This window comes from Schistocerca gregaria, chromosome 6, assembly GCF_023897955.1.
Source record: "Schistocerca gregaria isolate iqSchGreg1 chromosome 6, iqSchGreg1.2, whole genome shotgun sequence".
Classification (NCBI taxonomy): Eukaryota; Metazoa; Arthropoda; class Insecta; order Orthoptera; family Acrididae; genus Schistocerca; species Schistocerca gregaria.
Genome location: NC_064925.1, coordinates 326,248,210 through 326,272,623, shown reverse-complemented (window position 1 = coordinate 326,272,623; position 24,414 = coordinate 326,248,210). Strand labels below are relative to the sequence as shown.

The 24,414-nt window shown below is 40.5% G+C and overlaps 1 protein-coding gene across 4 annotated transcripts; it reads left to right on the top strand.

The window, feature by feature from the left end:
• The first annotated feature begins 15,839 nt into the window (after nt 1-15,839).
• On the top strand, nt 15,840-24,142 carry LOC126278660 (RNA-binding protein Rsf1). Of its 4 annotated transcripts, none has more exons than XM_049978888.1 (4): nt 15,840-16,039; nt 22,072-22,633; nt 23,216-23,317; nt 23,705-24,142. In XM_049978888.1, exons 2-3 carry the CDS (start codon nt 22,080-22,082, stop codon nt 23,283-23,285), a joined length of 624 nt encoding a protein of 207 aa, XP_049834845.1. In that variant the 5' UTR covers nt 15,840-16,039; nt 22,072-22,079; the 3' UTR covers nt 23,286-23,317; nt 23,705-24,142. The 4 variants fall into 4 exon arrangements, with proteins under 4 accessions (XP_049834845.1, XP_049834848.1, XP_049834849.1 ...); XM_049978891.1 differs by lacking the exon at nt 15,840-16,039 and adding an exon at nt 16,164-16,248; XM_049978892.1 differs by lacking the exon at nt 15,840-16,039 and adding an exon at nt 16,350-16,379.
• Nucleotides 24,143-24,414: the final 272 nt, after the last annotated feature.

The window sequence follows — 24,414 nt, the reverse complement described above, 5'->3', positions numbered from 1 at the left end:
CTGAAGAAGAAAAATTTGTTAACATCTAGTATAGATTTAAATGTCGGGAAGTCGTATCTGATAGTATTTGTATAGAGTGTAGCCATGTATGGAAGTGAAACATGGAGGTAAATAGTTTAGACAAGAAGAGAGTAGAAGCTTTTGAAATGTGGTAAAACAGAATACTGAAGATTAGATGGGTAGATCACATAACTAATGAGGAGGTATTGAATAGAATTGCGGAGAAGAGGAGCTTGTGGCACAACTTGACTATAAGAAGGGAACTGTTGGTAGGACATGTTCTGAGACATTGGGGGATCACCAATTTAGTATTGGAGGTCAGCGTGGAGGGTAAAAATCGTAGAGGTAGACAAAGAGATGACTACACTATGCAGATTCAGAAGGATGTAGGTTGCAGTAGGTACTGGGAGATGAAGAAGCTTGCACAGGATAGAGGTGCATGGAGAGCTGCATCAAACCAGTCTCAGAACTGAAGACCACAACAACAACAACATGGTTGGTATAGTGTCCCTATCCATATATTTGACACGAACAATATAAATGACGGCAAAAGAACTATACATGCGCAATGTTGTGTGAACTTTAATGCGTAATTGTGATACGGACAAAGTGACGAAATAACTTTAAAGACAGTTTATCGATTCTGATAATAGAAAAAAGACATTATTCCCCACTATATAATATCATATGTGTAAACTGAAGAACTGAACATGATAATCTTTGTTATATTATAAAAGGACTGGAAGACAATCCACGTAGTTACCCTCTGATATTTTCTTGAGTCTCAGCTATTGTTTGAGTGCAGAAGGTATGATCGTATTGCGATAGCTTTTGACTTGCTCTCATTTAAATACCAGATCATAACTGATGTGTAAGAGAGTTACGAAAATATAATAAGCTAATCTGGAGTGCAGAGTAATCATTTAAGGAACCCACACCACATGTGTTTTAACGCAAGAGTTTGTGTAGCATTTTTTGCAGCTGCTGCAGAGTTAGCTGCGATCATCTTTGGCTAAGACAGTTGGCCGCCATTACGCGACGCATTTAAACTTTTCATTTTCACAGGAAATACGACGAAGCCAGAGCAGAAGAACTTATTTAAAAATGCTATCAGAATTAATTAGCATCTAATTGCAACACTTATGTTATCATATAAGTGACTATTTTCAGTGATACACTTTCTAATAAATCAGGCGCCTCTTTGCATAAATTTGATTACGCTAACACATCTGATACTATTTGAGGGGAGCATGGCGTTCGTTTTCAATCAGAATTTAAAGTTGAATTTGGCAACCTGAAAATATAATATTGCTCATTTGTCATTGTTTCTTACGAGGTTTTATAAAAGATAGCTTTACGAAATTTAACTTCACGAACTTAATAGAATCCTCATCTAACTTATAGCTGAAAGAGAAATTACATTAGGCTGATGTGGATCTAACTTTTCTCTTAATCTCACTATGTTAAACTTAGCCTGTGTAAGAACGAATAATTCACTGGCTTCAGTGAATAATGGTGTGTGGGAGACAATGTTCTTGCTCTGAAATATTAATGGGCCTGTGAGTCTAATATATTCACTACAAGGCAGAAAACTGTTCTCACACTACAGTGGTGTTCACAAAAAGGAGCATTTACAATAGAACACAGAGTGGAAATATATGTTCTGCTATTCATGAAATTGGAACACAACCGCTTTTGCAACAAGAAAAATCGATGTTTTGTCAAAACAGAAAAAGGTGTTAATACAAATAGTGCAAATAACTGGTATCGTTGTTTGATTTGATTAAGTCTGTCATGGCAGTGTCTGCTAAATAAAACGGAATAGTCTTTTTCGCTACTGCTGGAATTGTAGCACATGCTAGATAAACAAGAGTACTTTTGTACTAATCATCATTTTAATGTGCGTGATTTTTATAAATAACAACCTGTCAATGAGAAAGAAAATGATGTATTGTGAAAATGTGAAGTTTCAATTCCTTCCTTGGACTCAGGATCAGTTATGATAGGGGGGCATGTAAATCATTAGACGTATTATTGATCCCATGCATACTGTTTTTCCTGATATACAATTTTAGACAAAAATTGTATACATAACAATATATTGTTTTTCTTGCTTCCTCACTATTGCTTTTACAGGAAAGAGGTAAGTTGTACTTATGTCTAATCAGCTTGTTGTTGTTGTGGTCTTCTGTTTATCAGTTTATGATGTGACTAATACTATGGTATCTCAGTTGTCCAAGGCCTTCTAATCCTACCGATTCCCAGACTGAAACTACGCAAAATACTGTCATTCAAGCTACTATCCTCACATACCCAGCAACTGGAGATGTGTCTCTAATATCCCTTGTACCAAATATCCCAAACTATTTACCCATTCAGTTTAAGTGACTTCAATTCCTGATCAAGGTTTCGCCTGCAATAACAATAAACAGTTTAAGTGACTTAAATTCCTAATCAATGTTTCGTTTGCAACAACAATAAACAAGGCTCAAGGTCAAAAACAGTGGTAAGAGGACGGAGATGGGGAGGGAGGAAATGGACAGAGAGATGTGGAAGAGGAGATAGACAGAAAGAATGGGATGGAGGTGATGCATAGATGGAGGGGGGAGGAAATGGACAAAGAGAGGGGGGAGGAGTTGGGCAAAGAGAACAGAATGACAGGGTTTAAGACGTATATCCAATTCCCATACATATTTAATAATTGGGAAGCATTGCCAGGTCCTCTAATGTAGACATAAGAACACTCTCTTAGGAATTAAGTATGTAACATGGAAATGTGAGTAAATAGTCTGGTGAAACAGACTAGACTCAAAATAACAAACATAGAAAAGACTTAGACACGTAAAATAGAATGAAATGGTGGCTATTCTCAGTTGTCTTTAAATTACAAGAGAAAATTTACAAGCTTGTAATTTAAGGAGATTTCTTTTGAAAAGAATAATTTTTAAATTAAAATACACATTCAGGTGAAATATATTCTGATACGGATACGGAAATGTTCCTGCTCGTGTTTTTTCTTGTTCTTTTAGTGACTTTAAAGGAAAATACTTAATGGAAGAAGTTTACGTCTCCAATAATGAATCGTAATTTTTTTGCGCAAATTACAAACACTTCCCATAACCAGTGCATTTAGCTACCATTGGGAAGCTTCTCGATAAGTATAGTTCTTTTCGTAACATATATTTAAATAACAGGTGTGTAGTTGGCAGTTTCATACTTTCAAAGAAACAAAAGAGAGCAATAGTTTAAAAATTGATGTGATTTCACCAGCTGAAGATATAACGAGATGCCCCTTTAATTCTTCTTCTACAACCGCCATTGCAGTAACAATGATACTTTGACAATAATGAGACATTGGGATCATTGCAGTGATACTTCTCTTTGGCATCACTGTGATGTGTACATGCCCAGCTTCTCGTGTTTGGGATGTCCATTGACTTTCGTGATCATATCGAGTTCTGGGAAGTGGGAGATGCCGTATTGGATTTCGTCGTTTTTGTTTTATATTATAGCGTATGTCCTTTGAATATCTGCTGTACCAAATTTTAAGGGGCTGATAAAGACGTGTCAATATTCAGACGATTTGCGACAATTAAATGTAAGGTAATGAGTAATCAGCATATGAAGCCTTCAGTAAGTGTAAGTTAAGAAAGTCACAAATTGTATATATTCATGATGGTGTACAGGATAGAGGTCACAAGTTGTGAAGTGAGAAGCTGCTGCTGTCCTGGTTTTGCTTGCTGCTAATTCTTAAATTTTTTCTATATACCCTTTTTTAAAAAGTTTCTATGACCTTCTCATCAACTTATTAAAAGTATGTTCTGTAATATTCGATGTTATGTACATACAGGATGATCAGAAAGAGCCTGAAAAGCTAGTAATGGTGTTGGAGTGGAGGCTGTGCTGAGAAATAACTGTTAAAAAATAAATTCGATATGCTGCATTGTTTCTGAGTTATTTAGCATTGATTTAGATTAGAGATTAGATTAGATTAGTACTTGTTTCATAGATCATGAATACAATACTTCGTAATGATTTGTAATGTGTCAGGTTAATACAAGGTGTCTATACAATACACTCCTGGAAATGGAAAAAAGAACACATTGACACCGGTGTGTCAGACCCACCATACTTGCTCCGGACACTGCGAGAGGGCTGTACAAGCAATGATCACACGCACGGCACAGCGGACACACCAGGAACCTCGGTGTTGGCCGTCGAATGGCGCTAGCTGGGCAGCATTTGTGCACCGCCGCCGTCAGTGTCAGCCAGTTTGCCGTGGCATACGGAGCTCCATCGCAGTCTTTAACACTGGTAGCATGTCGCGACAGCGTGGACGTGAACCGTATGTGCAGTTGACGGACTTTGAGCGAGGGCGTATAGCGGGCATGCGGGAGGCTGGGTGGACGTACCACCGAATTGCTCAACACGTGGGGCGTGAGGTCTCCACAGTACATCGATGTTGTCGCCAGTGGTCGGCGGAAGGTGCACGTGCCCGTCGACCTGGGACCAGACCGCAGCGACGCATGGATGCACGCCAAGACCGTAGGATCCTACGCAGTGCCGTAGGGGACGGCACCGCCTCTTCCCAGCAAATTAGGGACACAGTTGCTCCTGGGGTATCAGCGAGGACCATTCACAGCCGTCTCCATGAAGCTGGGCTACGGTCCCGCACACCATTAGGCCGTCTTCCGCTCACGCCCCAACATCCTGCAGCACGCCTCCAGTGGTGTCGCGACAGGCGTGAATGGAGGGACGAATGGGGACGTGTCGTCTTCAGCGATGAGAGTCGCTTCTGCCTTGGTGCCAATGATGGTCGTATGCGTGTTTGGCGCCATGCAGGTGAGCGCCACAATCAGGACTGCATACGACCGAGGCACACAGGGCCAACACCCGGCATCATGGTGTGGGGAGCGATCTCCTACACTGGCCGTACACCTCTGGTGATCGTCGAGGGGACACTGAATAGTGCACGGTACATCCAAACCGTCATCGAACCCATCGTTCTACCATTCCTAGACCGGCAAGGGAACTTGCTGTTCCAACAGGACAATGCACGTCCGCATGTATCCCATGCCACCCAACGTGCTCTAGAAGGTGTAAGTCAACTACCCTGGCCAGCAAGATCTCCGAATCTGTCCCCTATTGAGCATGTTTGGGACTGGATGAAGCGTCGTCTCACGCGGTCTGCACGTCCAGCACGAACGCTGGTCCAACTGAAGCACCAGGTGGAAATGGCATGGCAAGCCGTTCCACAGGACTACATCCAGCATCTCTACGATCGTCTCCATGGAAGAATAGCAGCCTGCATTGCTGCCAAAGGTGGATATACACTGTACTAGTGCCGACATTGTGCATGCTCTGTTGCCTGTGTCTATGTGCCTGTGGTTCTGTCAGTGTGATCATGTGATGTATCTGACCCCAGGAATGTGTCAATAAAGTTTCCCCTTCCTGGGACAATGAATTCACGGTGTTCTTATTTCAATTTCCAGAAGTGTATATAACGTTACACAAAATATTATATGACACTTAATATTTTTAATTTTTTTGAGAGGGGGTGGGTGAGTTGGGGAAATTACCCACTTACTACATACAAAAATTCTTCTAATGAGTAGAAGCAGTTGCGATTAAGAAACTCTTTTAATTTCCTCTTAAATGCTATATGGCTATATGTCAGACTTTTGATGCTATTAGGTACAAGACCAAAGACTTTTGTGGCAATTTACCCCCTTCTGAGTCAAAATTAGATTTACACCTTGAGTAGTGAAGATCATCCTTTCTCCTAGTGTTGTAGCCATGTACACTGCTATTACTTTTGAATTTGTTTGGATTGCTCATAACAAATTTCATAAGTGAATATATATATATATATATATATAGTGAGGCTACAGTAAAGATCTCTATCTCTTTAAATAAGTGTCTGCAGGATAATCTTGAATGAGCTCCAGCAATTATTCTAATTACACGCTTTTGTGCAATGTACACTCTTTCACTCAATGATGAGTTACCCCAGAATATGATGCCATACCAAAGCAGAGAATGAAAATAGGTGTGGTACGTAGATGTATATCGTAAAATTTGCAATGACCCTAATAGCATAAGTAACTGAACTCAAGCGTTTCAGCAGATCCTCAGTGTGTTTTTTCCAGTTCAACCTCTCATCAACGCATATACCTAGAAATTTTGAATATTCTACTTTAGCTACTGATTTCTGATCGTAGTCTATATTTATTAATGGTGTCATTCCATTTACTATGTGGAACAGTATCTACTGTGTTTTGTCACAGTTTAATGAGAGCCCATTTGCAGAGAACCACTTAATGATTTTCGGAAAAACATCATTTACAAGGTTAATTCTCGTCTGTTGGGTGTGATAGCTATACTTGTATGATCGGCAAAAGGTACCAGCCTTGCATCTTAGCGAATATAGAATAGCAAGTCAATAATATATATTGAACTTAATCAATCAGGTCGTCACGCGCGCAAATTCAAGCGGTCTAACAGAGACAGAGTGGCCCAAACTTTTATTCCATTGATTTCCTCATACCGAAGAGACATAGCTTCTACTCACCTAGATTAAGCTTAGAGCTTACTAAGAATTTGCATGTGAACAGATAATGATAATCTGAACACGTGGTAACTCATGATCCATAGATATCTGTGCATTATAGCAATTTAGAGCGAGCAGGTGCTTGAATTTGCGCACACAAAGACCTGATTGGCTAAATTCAGTGCTAAATATCTTGGAAACGGTGCGACATATCGAATTTTTGTCTTCACAATTACCTATTTGTCAGGAGAAACTCCCTGAATCACCAATACAAGCTATTCAGACTCTTTCTGATTGAATAGAGTTGTATTGTATAATTATTGGTTGCTTTATTAAGCTTTTCAGGAAAAAAGGAGTGGACGAGCAGCAGATAGTCAAGTTATTATCACTGTGCCAGCCTGAGGACTGCTTGTGGCATACACAAAGCAAGAAGTACAAAACAGCACTCGAAAATGATACCCCAGATTTGACAATTATGCCTGTTCACTTTCCCATTAGTGTGAAAAGTAGCTTCATAGCTAAAAATTAAGCGATCAACAATGCCATCCCTCTCCTCATTCAATTGTTGCAACTGCGAACAAAAACTCAAAATGCTTGTCTTTGTTGTCGTCATTGAGCTTCTGCACTAGCTCCAATTCGAATGGTTTCACAGACAGCTTCTGTTGCAGTTCTTTCCACACTGTCACTGGAGCCATTTCGAGTTCAGAGAATGCACGACGTACTTATTTCTTTGGACTCCTTATGAATATCTCACACTGAGACACCCACTTCTCTTTGTCGGGCACAAGCAGCCCGTCATAACTAATTTGTTGTGCCAGTGGTAAATGGCCTTCCTTGTTGCTGGCTTCTTAGTGTACTTGGTTGTAAACATCCTTCGAACACCGGTAGCACACTTGTTTTTGTCTAACTCCAACATTCAGATAGCTCGCTCTGTACCTGAACTCTCGCCATGTTTGCTACTAACTATGACCATTGGCAAATTACCAAACTATGCTGTGGCAGTACACATGAAAAAAAAACTGTCAGGGTTTCTCTTCAAAATGACATATATATGATATCTGTACAATGTTTGGTAATTGTGCAATAAATAATTGAACATGTTCCTGGACTTCATGTACACGCTGTATTTGCGAGAGCACACGTACTATCTCATGTCAGTCGTATTCAGTCGCCAGCATCGGAAAAAAAGAAATCTGATTTCAGGTTCTGGATGATTTTCCAGAGGGATGAATTGCAGATGAAGAGGACATTGCTGCCCCTTCTACATCGACTTCTCTACCAAGAAAATTAGGATGAGTGGGTGGAAAGCTAGAGAGTGAGACCTATAATGTTGCTTCCCAGTTATTAATTAATGTGCTGAAAAGACAGAAAGAGTAGGTTAGTGGCGAATGCAGTGACTATGGCCAGTATGTGATATCAATGCTACAAAACCTGCCGCAGGTTTGCAAAACAAAAGCTATGGCAGAACTTAGTGATGTGATAAAATAACATTTAGACTATTTTTTAGAGTTAGAAATCGTCAGTGTTTGTAGATGCGTCAAGAGCATAAACAAGTAATGTTGATTCCCTTGTCATACATTTGCATATCCAACACACTGACGACATTGTAAAAGAAGTGATTTATGATCAGTGTCATATCATACAAAACAAATAAAAATGAGACAACATGCTTATTTAATGATGTTTTTCATTTACTTACCTATACATAATTCTTCAGTACTTCCAGCAGTTCACAATAAACGTCAAGTACTATTTGAGATATAGCTTGCTTCGAAATATGAAATAAATACGCAGGACTCTGAAATGAATCTCCTGTTGCCAAGTAACGAAGAATTACAGCAAGTCTTTGGTTGACTATAATCACTTCCAGAAATTTGTATCTTTTTTAAAAAAACAAATAATGCCACAATTTCCGCCAGAAATTCAAAGTCGGGAGGTGACATTTGAGTGAAATTGCGGAAACCAGATCCATCTTCCATAGTCAGCTTCTTTAGTAAGTTATTCCCAACAGTACGTTTTCGTCCACCAGCGACGATGACACCTTTCGTGTTGTTAATGTGAACCTCCAAGTATTAATAATGTAGCACCGCATATCATTACAGTTTCCTAGCCTGTGGAGATAATACAGCACACAAGTAGCATTGCAGACAATGGAGATACACAAGAAATGATTGTTTACCGCCAGCGTGGACAAAGACAGAGACAAGCAACAAAATCAGAAACGTATTAACAAAACACGTTTCCAATAGGAACATGATACCAGCTTTAGCTTCACTGCGGAGAGGTACTGTGGCTCCCCTTGTTTCATAGATAAACTTGGGCGGAAGCTTCCTGGGGACGCCATATTGGATTCCGTCAAGCTTATTCTTGGTGTTTTTAAATTATAATTTATGTCCTACGAATAGGTTGTTCTGAAACACAAACACATTGAGGATCTCTCGAAAAGATGTAGTTTGTTACAGTCAAATGTCAGGTGACGGCTTATTGACGTTTAGAGCTTTCAAGAGATCTACAATACAGGACTAAGTTACATTTTGAACATAATCACTGCGGTGTATGGGTATAGACATGGACTGACGAAACTGCAAATTGTCGTTTGCAACCCTGCAATCTGCAGGATACTCATATTTCTGAAAGATATCAGGACTTTTCTTAGTAATTTAATGAAAGTGCAAGACAAAGTGTACCTATGAAAACAATGGAGACACAGTATCTCTCATAATGCATATGTAAATAAAGGCACATGAAGCAGATAGCTCCAGGCACTACCTTCTCACAAGCGATGCTCACCTGTGTCTGAAATTGCACACACTGTGGCCTGTCGGTACACATCCAGCCATGTATGTCATCAGCGTTTAGCTGTGCATATATGTGAAACATTGTGTCGTCAGTGCTGCATTGTGCATGTGTCGTCCAATCCTGAGCCTCTGACGATCTAAGCACAATTTGCGCAACTCTGTCAGTCCTTATTTATATTAGGCCACATGAATCTGTCCATCATCAGTTTGATGCTGTCTTTTATTTATGGATTAGCCAGCCTATGGATGCTGTCAAATAATTGCTGTCGTAATTTCTCAGGTACGAAAGGTCTCGGTTTTCCCTGTGATAAGTCGCACTAAAGTCGCAAATGTTCACCAGCAGGTTTTACAAGGTTCTAAGGCCTCCGATTTTTCTCTAATTAACTACTCACCCGAAATCGATGAAACTGGCGTTACTTCTCGACGTAATCGCCCTGCAGACGTACACATTTTTCACAACGCTGACGCCATGATTCCATGGCAGCGGCGAAGGCTTCTATAGGAGTCTGTTTTGACCACTGGAAAATCGCCGAGGCAAGAGCAGCATGGCTGGTGAATGTGCGGCCACGGGGAGTGTCTTTCATTGTTGGAAAAAGCCAAAAGTCACTAGGAGCCAGGTCAGGTGAGTACGGAGCATGAGGAATCACTTCAAAGTTATCACGAAGAAACTGTTGCGTAACGTTAGCTTGATGTGCGGGTGCGTTGTCTTGGTGAAACAGCACACGCGCAGCCTTTCCCGGACGTTTTTGTTGCAGTGCAGGAAGGAATTTGTTCTTCAAAACATTTTCGTAGGATGCACCTGTTACCGTAGTGCCCTATGGAACGCAATGGGTAAGGATTACGCCCTCGCTGTCCCAGAACATGGACACCATCTTTGTTTCAGCACTGACGGTTACCCGAAATTTTTTTGGTGGCGGTGAATCTGTGTGCTTCCATTGAGCTAACTGGCGCTTTTTTTCTGGATTGAAAAATGGCATCCACGTCTCATCCATTGTCACAACCGACGAAAAGAAAGTCCCATTCATGCTGTCGTTGCGCGTCAACATTGCTTGGCAACATGCCACACGGGTAGCCATGTGGTCGTCCATCAGCATTCGTGGCACCCACCTCGATGACACTTTTCGTCATGCAGGATTGTGTGCGCAGAACCCGCAGAAATGCCAACTCTGGAGGCGATCTGTTCAACAGTCATTCGGCGATCCCCCAAAACAATTCTCTCCACTTTCTCGATCATGTCGTCAGACCGGCTTGTTCAAGTCCGAGGTTGTTTCGGTTTGTTGTCACACGATGTTCTGCCTTCATTAAACTGTCGCACCCACGAACGCATTTTCGACACATCCATAACTCCATCACCACATGTCTCCTTCAACCTCTCGATGAATTTCAATTGGTTTCACACCATGCAAATTCATAAAACGAATGATTGCACGCTCTTCAAGTAAGGAAAACGTCGCCATTTTAAGTATTTAAAACAGTTCTCATTCTCGCCGCTGGGGGTAAAATTCCATCTGCCGTACGGTGCTGTCATCTCTGGGGCGTATTGACAATGCCTCATTTTAAAACAATTCGCATGTTTCTACCTCTTTCTAGTCCAGAGAAAAAAATCGGAGGCCTTAGAACTTGAATGCACCTCGTATTTGCCACAGATGTAACCCGCATGTACTATCGCAAAGGAATTTGGCGGGTTGTTGACCTCTCTCTCGCACAGCAGTTAACTCCTTGTAGTCAGTGGTCTGAGAGATCGATTCCAACTGCGACAGGAAATCCGCCACCACGTTCTTAGCTCTTTTCATATGCTGCAGGCTGTCGTGAATTGGGCGATGAATTCAAGCTGTCTAACTTGTCGTGGTGAGCAGCCATCCTTGCTCCTACAGAAAGCGAAAGTAATTGGCTTGTGAACTGTGAAATACGTAAATGGTCTCTGGCTTCTACTTGTGGCCAGAAGCGCATGTGTGCATGTGTCTAACAGCTTCATAATTTTTTTCTGGCAGTAGTGGACACCGGAAGATATTGAAGAAGATCGCAGCAGAGGGGCCTAAACGTCGATTATTTTATAGGAAATATGACGCAGCCTAACACCCCAGAAGATTTTAACTTTAGTGACAGCGGCCACAAAAGCTGGCAGACTTACATAAGCTTCATAAATTGCCAGCAATTCCCCATCGTAAGCACTCCATTTAATTTGTGACGACATAAGCTTACGAGAGAAGAAGTCAGAGGCTGCCAGTGGACTTCAATGTGCCGATGTAGTGCTGCGCCAGTGGCATGCTGACTGGCATCCACAATGATTGCCAGTTACACCTGAGGAATCAGGTGTGCCAACATGATTGCCTGACGTAGACATGCCTTGATCGTATCCAATGCCATCAGCATCTTTGGTGTGCACTGTTCGTTTGCTCACTGCGTCCTTAGCGGCTAGTGCTGACATCAAAAGTGCCTGGATGGCCGTCCATTAGAGAGATGTATGTAGAAATTAACTGCTCCAAGAAACTGGTGTAGTTGGTGATAATCGATGAGGCGAGCCATCTACTAAATAAGTGCAACTTTATCTTGCAGTGGGCTGATACTGGTTGCTGTCACTGAGTAGCCCAAGAATGGCACCTGGCGTTGTCAAAGTAAACACTTCGATTCATTGACCAAATGCTATTTGCACCAATACGTTGGTAAACAGACTTTAGGTGCAGTTTGTGCAATTTATCGAGTTCCGAAAAGACTAGGATACCAGGATGTCGTCGAGGTGTGCAAAGCAGTACAGTAAACCTGTAAGTACTTCGTTGACAAACCGCTGCCAAGTTTGTGCCCCATTTTTAAACCAAACAACATACGGAGGTATTCGAATAAGCTGAATGGTCTCCTGACAGCCGTCTTCGGTATATCAGCAAGTGTAACTGGTATCTGTTGATATGCTTCCTGGCAGTCAATGACACTGCCAGCCCTTGTATAAAATCCCTAATGTGTGGTATCGGATAACGATCAGGAATGCTACAGATATTGAGTGCCCAGTAGTCTCCATATGGTCTCCAGATCCCATCTTTCTTGTCTGCCACATAAGTGGCGATTACAATGGGCTGCCGGGTCTACAGACGACTCTTGAGCTCAATAGTTCTTTTAATTCTGTCTTCGCTGTGTCGAAACGATCAGAAGCTAACTGGTGTGGGCGCTAAGACACTGGTTGACCAGGTGTAGTCCTCATGTGATGGTCTGTGTTGTGCCTAACTGTCTACGCACACGTCACAAATTCGTAGTTTGCTATTGCGGCGTCACCTCCTGTCTCTTACCGACTGTCGGCAGATTACCCCTTCTTATGGTGCCTTTAATACACTGTGTATCCCAGCGGATGCTCGACGAGGCAATAGCTATACGTTCTTGGAAACCGAGGTGTACATCTGTCTGTCATTGACCATAAGTCATTATTGACGTCTGGTTTGCTACTGTGACCATTGACTGAGATGGAGAAAGCTTCGCCTAGCAACTTCTAACAGGCAGTGCAGTGACGTTCGAATCTGAGTAGATTAAATAAGCGCGGCTGGATTTAAAGGCTGTGACAAATAGTTGCTGGGACAGTGGGGGTATAGTATAAACCTCACCAGTAGTTACCCATCATCGCTCTCACCCCGCAGTGGTAGGCGCTGGTGCTGGAATTAACGACCGGCTGCGGTAATTTCCAAGAATGTTTGTCTATCGAAGCCGCGGGCTCCAAACAATAGATATCGAATGTGCGATTCTAAATCGATCACGCGAATGTGTTGGCGGGTTTTACGATAAATCATTTGTGAGTTGCTAGGGAAATCCAAACGATTTATATCGGTAGTGAGTGGGATGTTTGATACTGTATATGTTTCTTCAGCTGAATGCCTCACGTGGAAGAATCTAATTTCATGCTTACCCAATGTAGAAAATTGTTTGATTTTTTTTTAGAAATATGGACTAATACCAGATGACAAAGGAGGAACTGTGTAGACTGTGGTGGGGCAAAGTCTATAAAAGTTCGTAAGAAGAGTTCTGATAATGAAATACCTTTACAATTTCATTGCAGAAACTGTAGTGAACAAACGACTGTCAGGAAGATTACATGGTTTGACTACTCCAAATTATGGATCCCGTCCAGTATAATTCTTGTATCTTGATTAACTGGGAACTACACCCTGTAAGCAACAGTATCAGAAACTGACTTATCTACCAATACCATGTGCGACTGTTTCGAGTTTTGGAGACAAGTGTGTTCTATAATAGTGATGAACGAGAGTGTACCAATCGATGGACCAAATCAAGCTGTTGAAGTGGACGAATCTTACATAGCACGAAGGAAAAATCAGAGAGGACGATCTTTAAAGAATGAAATCAAACATATTTGGGCATTCAGTGGTATAGAACGAGAGCCCCGGAAGTGTTTTGTGGCAAGAGTGTTCTCCCGAGACAAGATAACTTTAGTCGGTTTGATAAAGCACTTTATACTGTCCGGTAGCAATGTGATTACAGACAGCTTTCAGTCCTACAAGACACTGAAAGCAGAAGGGTTGAAAGACGAGTTCGTCAAGCACTCTGTAAATTTTGCACCTTTCGATGACCCTAGTGTGCACATGCAGAATACCGAATCACTGAAATCTTCCATTAAAAGAGAAGGATGTCCAGGAGAAAGAGACCAACTCTACTTGTTTCAGTTTCTGTATTTCCATAACTTGCAGTTACAAGAGAAAAGTTGACGCATGTGGCATTCTACCCATATTTTTGCGTGACATTGGCAGAGTCTACCCAGGTTATAGCAAAAAGGGAATGCTTCCCATAGCATATACATCAAAGGGACTTTCTCATGACGACAGCGTCGGCGACGAGTAAGGTAAGTCGTTGCCTTTGTAATTAGAAGTATTTTAGTAACGCTCTACTTTTGTCATTGTTGTAGTGCCCACTATAAACATGGTAATAATGCCCGCCACAACAGCCGCGTGATGGATTTAGAATGGCACGTTCGATATCTATCGTTTGGAGCCCGCTGCTTCGATAGGCAAACATTCTTGGAAATTATCGCGGCGGCGCTGATCGCCAGCCGCCGTCGCCATCTGGGTGAGTATAAGGTGATGTGCAGTGTGACACCTTGTTTCTGAAGCGACAGTGGTACAAGCAAATACCCTCCTTACACACACTGCCAACTTCCTTGCTCTTCTTGTATGTGCCTGCCTTGCCTCCGAGCAATGTCGGTATCTGTCGCTACAAGCCGTCAATATGATTTCGTAGCTCATCCAGTTGTTGCGGTTGTTGGCGTCGTTGTATCGCTGCAGCTTCCTGAAGGTATGCACTGCTGCGTTCGAACGTCACAGACGACGTATGCCCTGCACCTAACGAGGCAGAGACCTTGTCAGCTACTGAGAGCAACGATGAAATATTGCGTGCGTCGGCAATCTCCACAGCCGCTCTAACTGCGTTTGGCAACTGTACATATTGCAGTGTCGTATCTGGCAACTCGGTGTCGTCGACTAACCTTCGCAGGTGCCGCCAAATTTCCAAAGGTGACTTATCTCCTATTTTTTCACCATATAGTACCTCTTGGACAGGTTGTTCCGCCGGCCGACGTAGCCATTCAAGGACTAACTGTTTAAAATGCGTATAATTCTGCGTAGCGGGCGGGCGGAGTAGTATATCTGCGCTGATCATTGTTGTTTCATTGTGGAGCGCACTTGGTATCTTCTTTTACAATGTTGTGGGGCTGAAATGTCAGATCGAGCACTGTATGCCATGATTCAAATATATCAGGAATGAACTGCGGAAGACTTTGTCTCATCTTGCTACTGTTATCCACCAATCGGACGCTCCTTGGTGCAATAGAAAAGTTGAGTGCATCGTTTTCCTCGATTTCAATGCCGCGCCGTAAATCTTCGATATGCCTCAACAAAGCGTCGTCCTGATCCATAGCACTCGCGGATACGCCGAATCTACATTAGACGACTCACAACAGTACTGCGTTTGTTCAGCTTCAACGGAGTTCAGTGTACGGGATCACCACTTTAGTCAACTAAAGCATATCTCTATCCTGTAAAGAGATTCAACAAAGTAGTTGGGCAATAACTTCTTATTTTTTAAGATCAAACACCATGAACTGAAAAATATAAGCCAATACAAAGAATAGTAACAAAAATCTAAGAGTTAAGAATGTTGTCGGTGAGTCCGTCGCCATAGAATAATGCTGCGCTCTATTGTGCATTCACAGATGTTGTTCTGGTGACTCCTACCCCAGTGATGTGCCATGACATAAGATGATGTGACGTGAGCTGACGGTCCATTGATGATCGATTGCCGCCATTTGAAATGCATTTTGGAATGTTTTGTCCTGGCATGACTGCCTTTACACAGTTTGTAACTTTTCTAGTTATCGTGCCAGATGGCAAAATATTTTTCTATATTTTTTCCTTCTCTATCTCCACTGGACATTTCTGTCTTAAGACGAAATTGACTCGTCTTAAACATGTTGAAGACTCTGTTGATTTTTGTGATGTTGTGTGGTCATCCTTAATGTCTGCCGTAGATGTTAAATGTGTGTATCTTTGACATTGAAGTTCTTTGCTCTCTCCTGCATTATCGATTTCCGCTTGGTTAGCGGGGGGAATTTGGTCTGAATTCATTCTATTGAATTTTGCTGAAGTGGTTGCACGTGGATTTGTGTAAAGAGTATAAATACATTTTGAGGCGCTTCTTAAAGGTATCAATATTTTGTGTTCGTCGTATGTAGTGTATTTTGTAAGTATTATATTTTTATTACTGCACCGGTTGGAAATGCTCACAGAGTTTGAAATAGGCCGCCATTTTGGCTTCGTTAAATAGCCGGACTGTTCTATCTATTGTAACTTGTGGACTGTTCAGAAACTGTATTTAACTGCAAACTTTACTTTTTCGTGAACATCCGAAAGAGTATTTATTCATGGTTGTTTTTTTAAGTTTAAATTGGCGGCATGTCTTGTTTCATTTCAAGGAAGTCTGAGTTTTGTACGCTCAAGTAGATGTTGGTATTTCTCCGTCGAATGTGTGCTTTTTATTGCCAAGTATGTGTTCATTTGCGTTTTTTTTTGCCCCGAAGAAAAGTTTCCCGCGGTTGCGCTGTCGTATTAATGTCTTGCATTAGCGCCATTTTCGTGTATGGGTACAGAATTATCGGAACGTAGATTTCGTATTTTGTTGCCAAAAGTTTGAATTTCCTGTTATTAATTCGACAGTGGTAAATCATTGTTTACCTAGCTACATTTTTGAACAATTTCATGTTATTTAAAGAATGCTGTACCTATTATTTGGAGTTCGTTCGAAGATTACTAATTGTTGATTTCGTTCTACCGGAACTCGTTAAGTGGTACGCTTTGTAGATTGCGATTCCCGCATTTTCGGTTGAAGTATGCTACAAATATACAGCAGCGATTCCAATTCTGATGAACTGATTCTCGGCATACTTCGTTCGTGCAAAGTTACCAGATAGTGTCCAGGCATTCGTTTCGGTCGGCACTTAAACGCAATTTTTTTCCTTATTAGAGATTTAATTTCTTATTAGTTGGAACGAAAGTAGTTATTAATATGTTTGAAAGTGGTTCAAAATGCTTAGCTTACGTTCTACTGTATTATTGGTGTTTAAAAATCGTGGGTGTTTATTAGTCTGTAAATGAAAAGCAATGTCTTTGTGTGTAATTTCATCCCCTTAGCTATTTTTTTTTTTTTTTTTTTTTTTTTTTGCCACACACATCATGTCTGTAACATTCCATTTCTCATGGTCTACATTATGTTTTAATTGGAGTTTGTGGAATGACTGTTACAGGATATCTGCAGCTTAACATGATGTAGGTTTGTTATGTGTGATATTTAGTTCACTGTAGTAAACTCAAAATACTGCATTATAGAATAGTGTCTAGCAACTTGTTTGCAAAGTGTTTGTGGCATATTCGTGAAATGAATGGGATACTTTGGATACTATTTTAAGTTAGTGTATGTGGTAGGGTGTAGGTATTACCACACTACTGTTGTTTGCATTGTGCTTGGCTTGTGAGCCATGAAGTCTTTCTTTCCCCAGTGTATGTAATTGCTGGAAGCTTGCTGGCAACTATCTTTCACTGACACGGATTAGTTAAGATTTTCTTCTGATCCATAAGGCATAATGTGCAATACCATGGTTGTTACTATTTAATTTGAAATTTGACTGCAGCTACATCTTGGTCTCAGCATTCCTTGAGGGAATAGACCACATTTGAGAAATTGCACTTAGCACAAAATTGTGTAATTTGTTACCAGTAATTTGAAATATGTCTACCTGCTATTGAGCCATTATATAGACCTGGGCTGTATTTTCAAGGTAGTATTGGTAACCTGTTATTCCTGGCATCTGCTGGCAACTAAGAGTTCCCAAATTCTGTTGGCATATATAAATATTGGGTATAGTATGTTTTTAAAAATTTGTATGTATTAAAAGGAATGGTACCTAGTTTTCTTACTAATGATCGTCCATAATTAGTTGGTCATGTGGTTAATGGCATATACATAATACTTTAAGTAATATAAGAATCTCGTGAAGTGGAAAACGTAATTTCTAGCTTTACCTTTTCACTGTATATTAAAGGTGGCATCATTTAAGGAATCGCCATGAGAGGTCAGCCTAGTGCAGCAGTTGTTCATGTGAAATTCATTGGACTGTTGCTTGTAGACATGTGCCATGTCAGTGTTCTTGGAAGAGAGCTGTGGCTCTGTTCTTGTTACTGCATAGTGATTTGTGAAGGTGGAAAAGAGATTAGTGACAGTATTTTGTAAAGAAAGGTATGAAAGCAAAGAATGCTCGTACAGATTTCCTTCATATTAAATTCTTGCCAATTGGATGAATGAATTTAAATTTGGTCAGGAGAGCTTGGATGATCCTACTTTAGAAATCCATCGCAAAAGTGCACAAAGTGGTTATGGAGGATTGCCGATTGAAAGTGTGTGAAATTGTCATGCTTGCCAGATCTCATGTGAGAGGGTGTATCCCATTTTAACTGAAAAATCAGAAATGTAAATAATTACTGCAAGATGGGTGAAGTGACTGACGCTGTATCAAAAATGCATGAAAATGGCGTGGCAAAATTACCCAAACAAAGTATGAATTGTCACACCTGCCTTATTCACCTGATCATCTCTGTCAGACTTCCACCTCTTCCCAAAACAAAATTTTTCTTGGTGGTGAAGGCTCACTTAAGATGAAGAAATGATAGCTGGAGTTGACAGCTATTTTGCTGGCCTGGGGACACTCATTTTAGACATTGGGTCAAGGCACTGGAACATCACTGGACCAAGTGCTTAATCTGCAAGGAGACTACATTGAAAAACCACCCTCTTATTATAGTGACAAATTAGACTTAAGGGACTGGTGAATATGGATTATGCTGTAGCAGACGATAGTTAGATTCATGAGTTGGACATCTCTTGTAGGTATAGGGTTTGTTGGAGTGAAACCATTTTCAGACACTGTCTACTGTGTATGCACAGCTTTGTGATACTGTCAGAACACTTTGGGTTTACTGGAAAGTGCATGTTGTGTTTGTTGTTTGGTCACGTGCAATGTTAGTTGTTGTCATTGACGTTTTCATGTTGCTCTAGTATTTCTGATTTAAATAATGAAATAGCGCACCTGCTACATACATATTTTTCGTAAATAGCACTGTGTTCTGAATTAATTCTGTGTAAGTTGCAAATCTTGACTAAGGTTGTGCATGAACAGTGAGTGGTTTGTGTTCTCTGTATAATGGAGGTGCACAGAGCCTTACAACCTCAGAAAGAAAACTTGTGCAAGAGTGGCAGTGCAACACACAATAATATAAATATTTGCTCATGACAATGGGGAAATTGAAACATGTTGATCTAAGCATGAAAGTAAATGTAAGTGTTGCAGTGTTTCATTATTTAATTCCAAAAGTACGAATTGTGATGAATGAAATAGTCACATTTCTGCTTTCCACTTATTAGCACTTTTTGGAGAAGCAGTGATACAAAATGACAACTGGAACTCTTACCACTTGAAACAGTACCCTGTTTTATTTTACATATTTTGATTGTAAACATATGATAAGCATGTCTCATTAATAATGGTAACATTGTTGTTGATTGACAATACATTGCAGATAGTATGTCTTAATAATTTACAATGAAGTAAATTCCCAAACATTACAAATGCTGGAAGTTATCTAATTTGAAGAAAAATTGTTGGTTTAATTAGTGGGGAGTGGCTGCAATGTGCCCAGTGGTTAAGAATTTGGTTTGCAGCTTAATTTCACTGATATGTGTACAGTGTAGCACGCTTATTTCTACCTGTGTCCTCTCTAAAGTGAGCCATGTTAATGTGTGCATGTCATTTATAGCAATGTATATAGTGTGAGACCCTAACTTCTAGCTTTTGTTGTTAGATCCATGCATGGATAGGGAAAGTTTCATTTTGAAAGTGGTACCAGAGGATGAGGTTTGGTGCCCCAGGGTTTATATGTGGAACTGATTTCTGCAGAAAAATCCATCAAGGAAATGAAATTATGCTATGGTGTTTCAAATTTTTATAAGGTTGAGATGTACTGTTCCTTCAAGAGGTTGGCTGTGGCCAATGAGTGTGCTAACAGATTAAACAGACAAGGGTGTGTGTGTGTGTGTGTGTGTGTGTGTGTGTGTGTGTGTGTGTGTGCGTGCTGATCTCTATTTAGAGAATGTCTTTGAGGCTAGCTGGAATAATTTCCTCTGATCAGTAGAAAATTGTTGCAACTATCCATTCCATTGGCTGCCACTTGAACATGAACAGTGAGTGGTTTGTTCACTAGTCACAAACCATGGGCACTGGCAGAATGCCTGTGTTGGAATTCATTTGCATGGTTCCAATGGTTGCAGCTGTATCTTAACTGAACCTACAACAAATTCTTTACATTGTGGAAAACATTTTTTCTTTGGTGAAAGAACATATAAAATTTTTGTGAAATATGATTTTAGATATAATTTTGTTAGATCCTGAAGCATTCATGTACAGTTCGGGACAGATTGGGCAATAGTGCACATCCTGCCATTTTTGTGCATAATTGCATACATGGCTGTTTTGTTAAGTTTTGACAATGGGAGGAGAGGTCTCAAGATAGTAATAAAAGCTTTCTTCTGCTTGTAAGTTTCTGTGCTGTTACTCTTTTTGGTTGTCTCATAGATGTCTTCCTTCTGTTTTGTCCCAAATTGGAATGTTTCTTACCTCAGGCTTCATTGATAATCGTGTGTTAGTTATTTCTCCACTTCCACTGGATACTAAGTCACTGAGCTATTTAATTAGCTGTGTACTGTTTCATCAACCCACTCTTGTTGGTTGATTTGGGTGAGGAGACCAGTGAGGTCAATGGTCCCATCAAATTGGGGAAGGAAATTGACCAAGCCCTTTCAAAGGAACCATCCCAGCATTTGCCTGAAGTGATTTAGGAAAATCGTGGAAAACCTATATTAGGATGACCGGATGTGGATTTGAACTGTTGTCTCGATCCACTTTATTGATCATTCTTCTGACAGGCCTGTGCAATCATAATTAAGACTGCTCACTAACAGCTGCTGGTCTACCCTATTGCCAGCAGTGCTAAACACAGGACAAAACCCACTCATTCTTGTGGCCAGAGATTTGTCAACTAGTTTGCTCCTGTAGGCGTTTGGTTGAGCTGAGAGAACCAACCTTACATGTTAGTCTCCAGCTGTAGTGCCTGTGCTTAACCATCTTTAATTGAAGGTGATTTTTAGACAAAAAGAAGTTAGTTTTAAATCTTAGGTATCTCAAATGGTATTGCCAGTTTCCACTACAGTAATCAAATGGTATTAATACAGTACATGGTAACTCCAATGAACAGGTCCAGAGATCTGGTCGTGTTTTAACTACTTACTAGCAACCTTACGCTGATGACTTGATAACTCAAACTGATACCATTACAGTTAACCAAGGCATTTTTGAGACAGCCTATGGTTCCTTAAGGCACTATGCTCATTGTATCAGGGAATTTGCCCATACTTGGCACATTGATTAATTTCCGAATGACTCGCTTTGCTCTTAATGGTGTTAAAGGAAAATTGGCCACGCTATAAATGAGGCTGGGCTGTTAATGATAAGATGGTGTATGTTGTTAAACACCATACACTTTAAAATGTGCCAACTGGTGACCTTTAAGTTTCTCATTATTGGTGTATGGTCAGAATTTTCTTTTCCAGGTGCTGACTAACTTAGATCACAGGTTGTGCAGGTTTCAAAAGTGCAGTCAGATTTAAAGTAAAATTACTGTATGAACCAATAAGCATGGCTTCTGGGAACAGTTAGCTTGTTTTGGCTGTGACAGTTAATCTTGAGGTTTTAATTACTTTGGTGTGGCTTAACCCTACCTTCCATAGCTTTTCTTATCAAAACTATGTGATGTGCACTTGACTGGTTGTGCTGGTGCAGGATTTTCTCATAGTGTACTTCATGTATGACTGAGCAGTTTAAAAGTAAAGTCAAGTTGTCATGTGCAGGTTGCAGTGCATGATCGTTAAATTATCAGTGCAATGCTTGCCAATTTTATTTGCAGATTTTGACATAATTTGCAGTTTAATCTAAAATTTGATACATATACAGTCACATAGATGTATAGCTATCAATCTGTAGATGCTTAGTGTAATGTTTATTCCATTGAATTGGTGGATTGCAGTATATGGTGTTCATGCAAATTACCTTGATTGCTAATGTTCTGCTTTCAGACCGAGATATGAGTTCAGAAGGATATCAGCAGAGGGGAACGAGAGTGTATGTGGGAGGTTTAAATGAATCAATTAAAAAGGAAGATTTAGAAACAGAATTTGAGAAATATGGGAAATTGAACAATGTCTGGGTAGCATTCAATCCACCAGGTTTTGCTTTTATTGAGTTTGCAAATGAAGGTGATGCAGAATCTGCCTGCAATGACTTGAATGGCTTTGCATTAAATGGCTCAAAATTGAGAGTAGAGATTTCACGGGGAAGGGGCCGTGGAGGTAGAGGTGGATTTCGTGGGTCAGGGGGTGGTGGTAGAGGATTTTTTGGGAGGGGAGGCTCTAGGGGCTCATATGACAGAGGTAGTTTCCGCGGAAGCCGTGGTAGGGGATCTTCAAGAGGACGCTACGGAGATGACGACTACAGTTCCAGCCGTGGCAGCTATGGAGGAAGCAGAGACTACGAACGTGATGGAGCTCGTGGATCTGGCTACAGGGTTTCAAATAATTACTACGGTGGTGATACTGGCTCATCGAGGTATCGCAGTCGCTCCCCAGTGGGGCGTGGCAGGTATTTATCCAACCAACAAACCGGTCTTCGTACATGAAATTTAGTATTGTCATGAGACAGTTTGCGGGTCCTAGTTGGTGCTGTTGTCAGTTCTTAAGCTGAAGCTCCTTCGACATTATTTCTTTCAAGTATGGAGCAAGCATGGACCAATAGTGCAGAAAAAGCTGGTAATTGCAGGTCCATGTGAATTTAAAATCTTCGATTAGTAAAATCTAATTGTTGGGTTTGAGGGACAAGGCAAGGACAGTCTCATGGCATATCACTGTACTTCTTTCTTTAAGAAGTTTGAAACCCAGGCAAACTTGTCACATGTATCATATTAACATTAAATGTCAGCAAACCATCATTGTTGGTGTAGTTTGTGAAAGTGATCAAAGTTAAATCTGCTGTTTATGTGAAATTCACACTTTACTACTGTGATATACAGCCCTATCATCAATGAAGGTTAATCTGTTTGCTATCATGAAATAACTTCGTTTGTAAGAATTATGTGCTTCGCTGTTGGAATTGAACTGTGCTTCGATATATTTTGAGTGCTAGTAGATGACTGCCCTCCTACGAATGTTACTGCGAATATTTCAGCTCCAGGGACTATGGGAGTGCTGATGGTTCATTTGGCTACGGTGGTAATCGATCAGGCGACGGATACTAAAGCGGTCTGCGATGAAAATGGAAGGACTTAAGGTACAACGAATTTTTTTTCATATGTTGGTAGCGAAACATTTTGCTGCCATTCCTACGTGTTCTGAAACATGTGGTATCGTTTCCATCTGATGGGAGTCCTAAATTACAGTATTTATCTCAATTCAGTAGAAAAAATATTGTAGTTCCTTTATGTAGTCATCCAGTAGTTACTGTTCCATTCTAATCCTAAAAAAGTGATTGTTTCCTTATGCATGTTACTAATCTGGACAGGATAGTTTAAACCTTTTAACACGCATGGCTCATATGCATGGAGATAAGTTAGTATACTTCAAGCAGAATTTGGAACTAAATTGTTTATGCCTTAGCTTTCTAAAACTATGATGCAGAGTGATCAAGGAAGTGTTTTGTATCTTGCCATGTTTGCAGTCCCTTTCCTTCACGACCACATTTTTGATCGTCGAGAGAACGGGGCACTATCCAACGACACCACTTTTGTGGTCGATAATTTCGTCACGTTAAGAGCTTCGAGATTGTAACCGCATCCAAAAAATGATCTCCGAGTTCATCTGAATAGCCCCAATGTGTGGAAGAACTGCCCAAAATGTTTTATTTGTGAAGTGTTGATTACTGAAACAAGAATTAAGGAATGAACATTATAGGTTTACTCATTCTGTGTTAAGTTTTGAGTGTATGGACAAGCTTAAATAACAGTTGCTATGTCATGCAGCTTCCCATTTTTCACACATTATCATAACTTTTTTATATTTCATTCTTTCACCAAGTAACTTCAGTGTTAAGATTAATGGTATTACTAAAACATAGTTTTCGTGTTTAGTGTTGAATAAAGTCCTTCAATGTGAGAAAGTTCAATTTTGATTTAAGAGCCTGGACCATTGGTCATGAATCCTTTGTGTATTTCATTACAGTGTGGAGTTGATACTAATCTTTGCAGGCAGACATTAGGTATGTAGTTCATTAAGTTTTTAGAAAACTCATTTATATCCAGATACCTAAATCTTTACATGCTGTTTCAATTTGATGCCCTGTAACATGTCTGGTGAGTATTAGATATAGAAGTTATATTTGCAGTAAAATCTGTTTCATCCGGATTAAGCTGTAATAGATCAAAAAGTCAC

Bases quoted from the DNA above. Each gene is read 5' to 3' on its own strand.
- LOC126278660 (XM_049978888.1), top strand. From the start codon at position 22,080: ATGAGTTCAGAAGGATATCAGCAGAGGGGAACGAGAGTGTATGTGGGA. The intron at 22,634-23,215 runs GTATTTATCCAA...CGAATATTTCAG, and splicing joins TCCCCAGTGGGGCGTGGCAG to CTCCAGGGACTATGGGAGTG.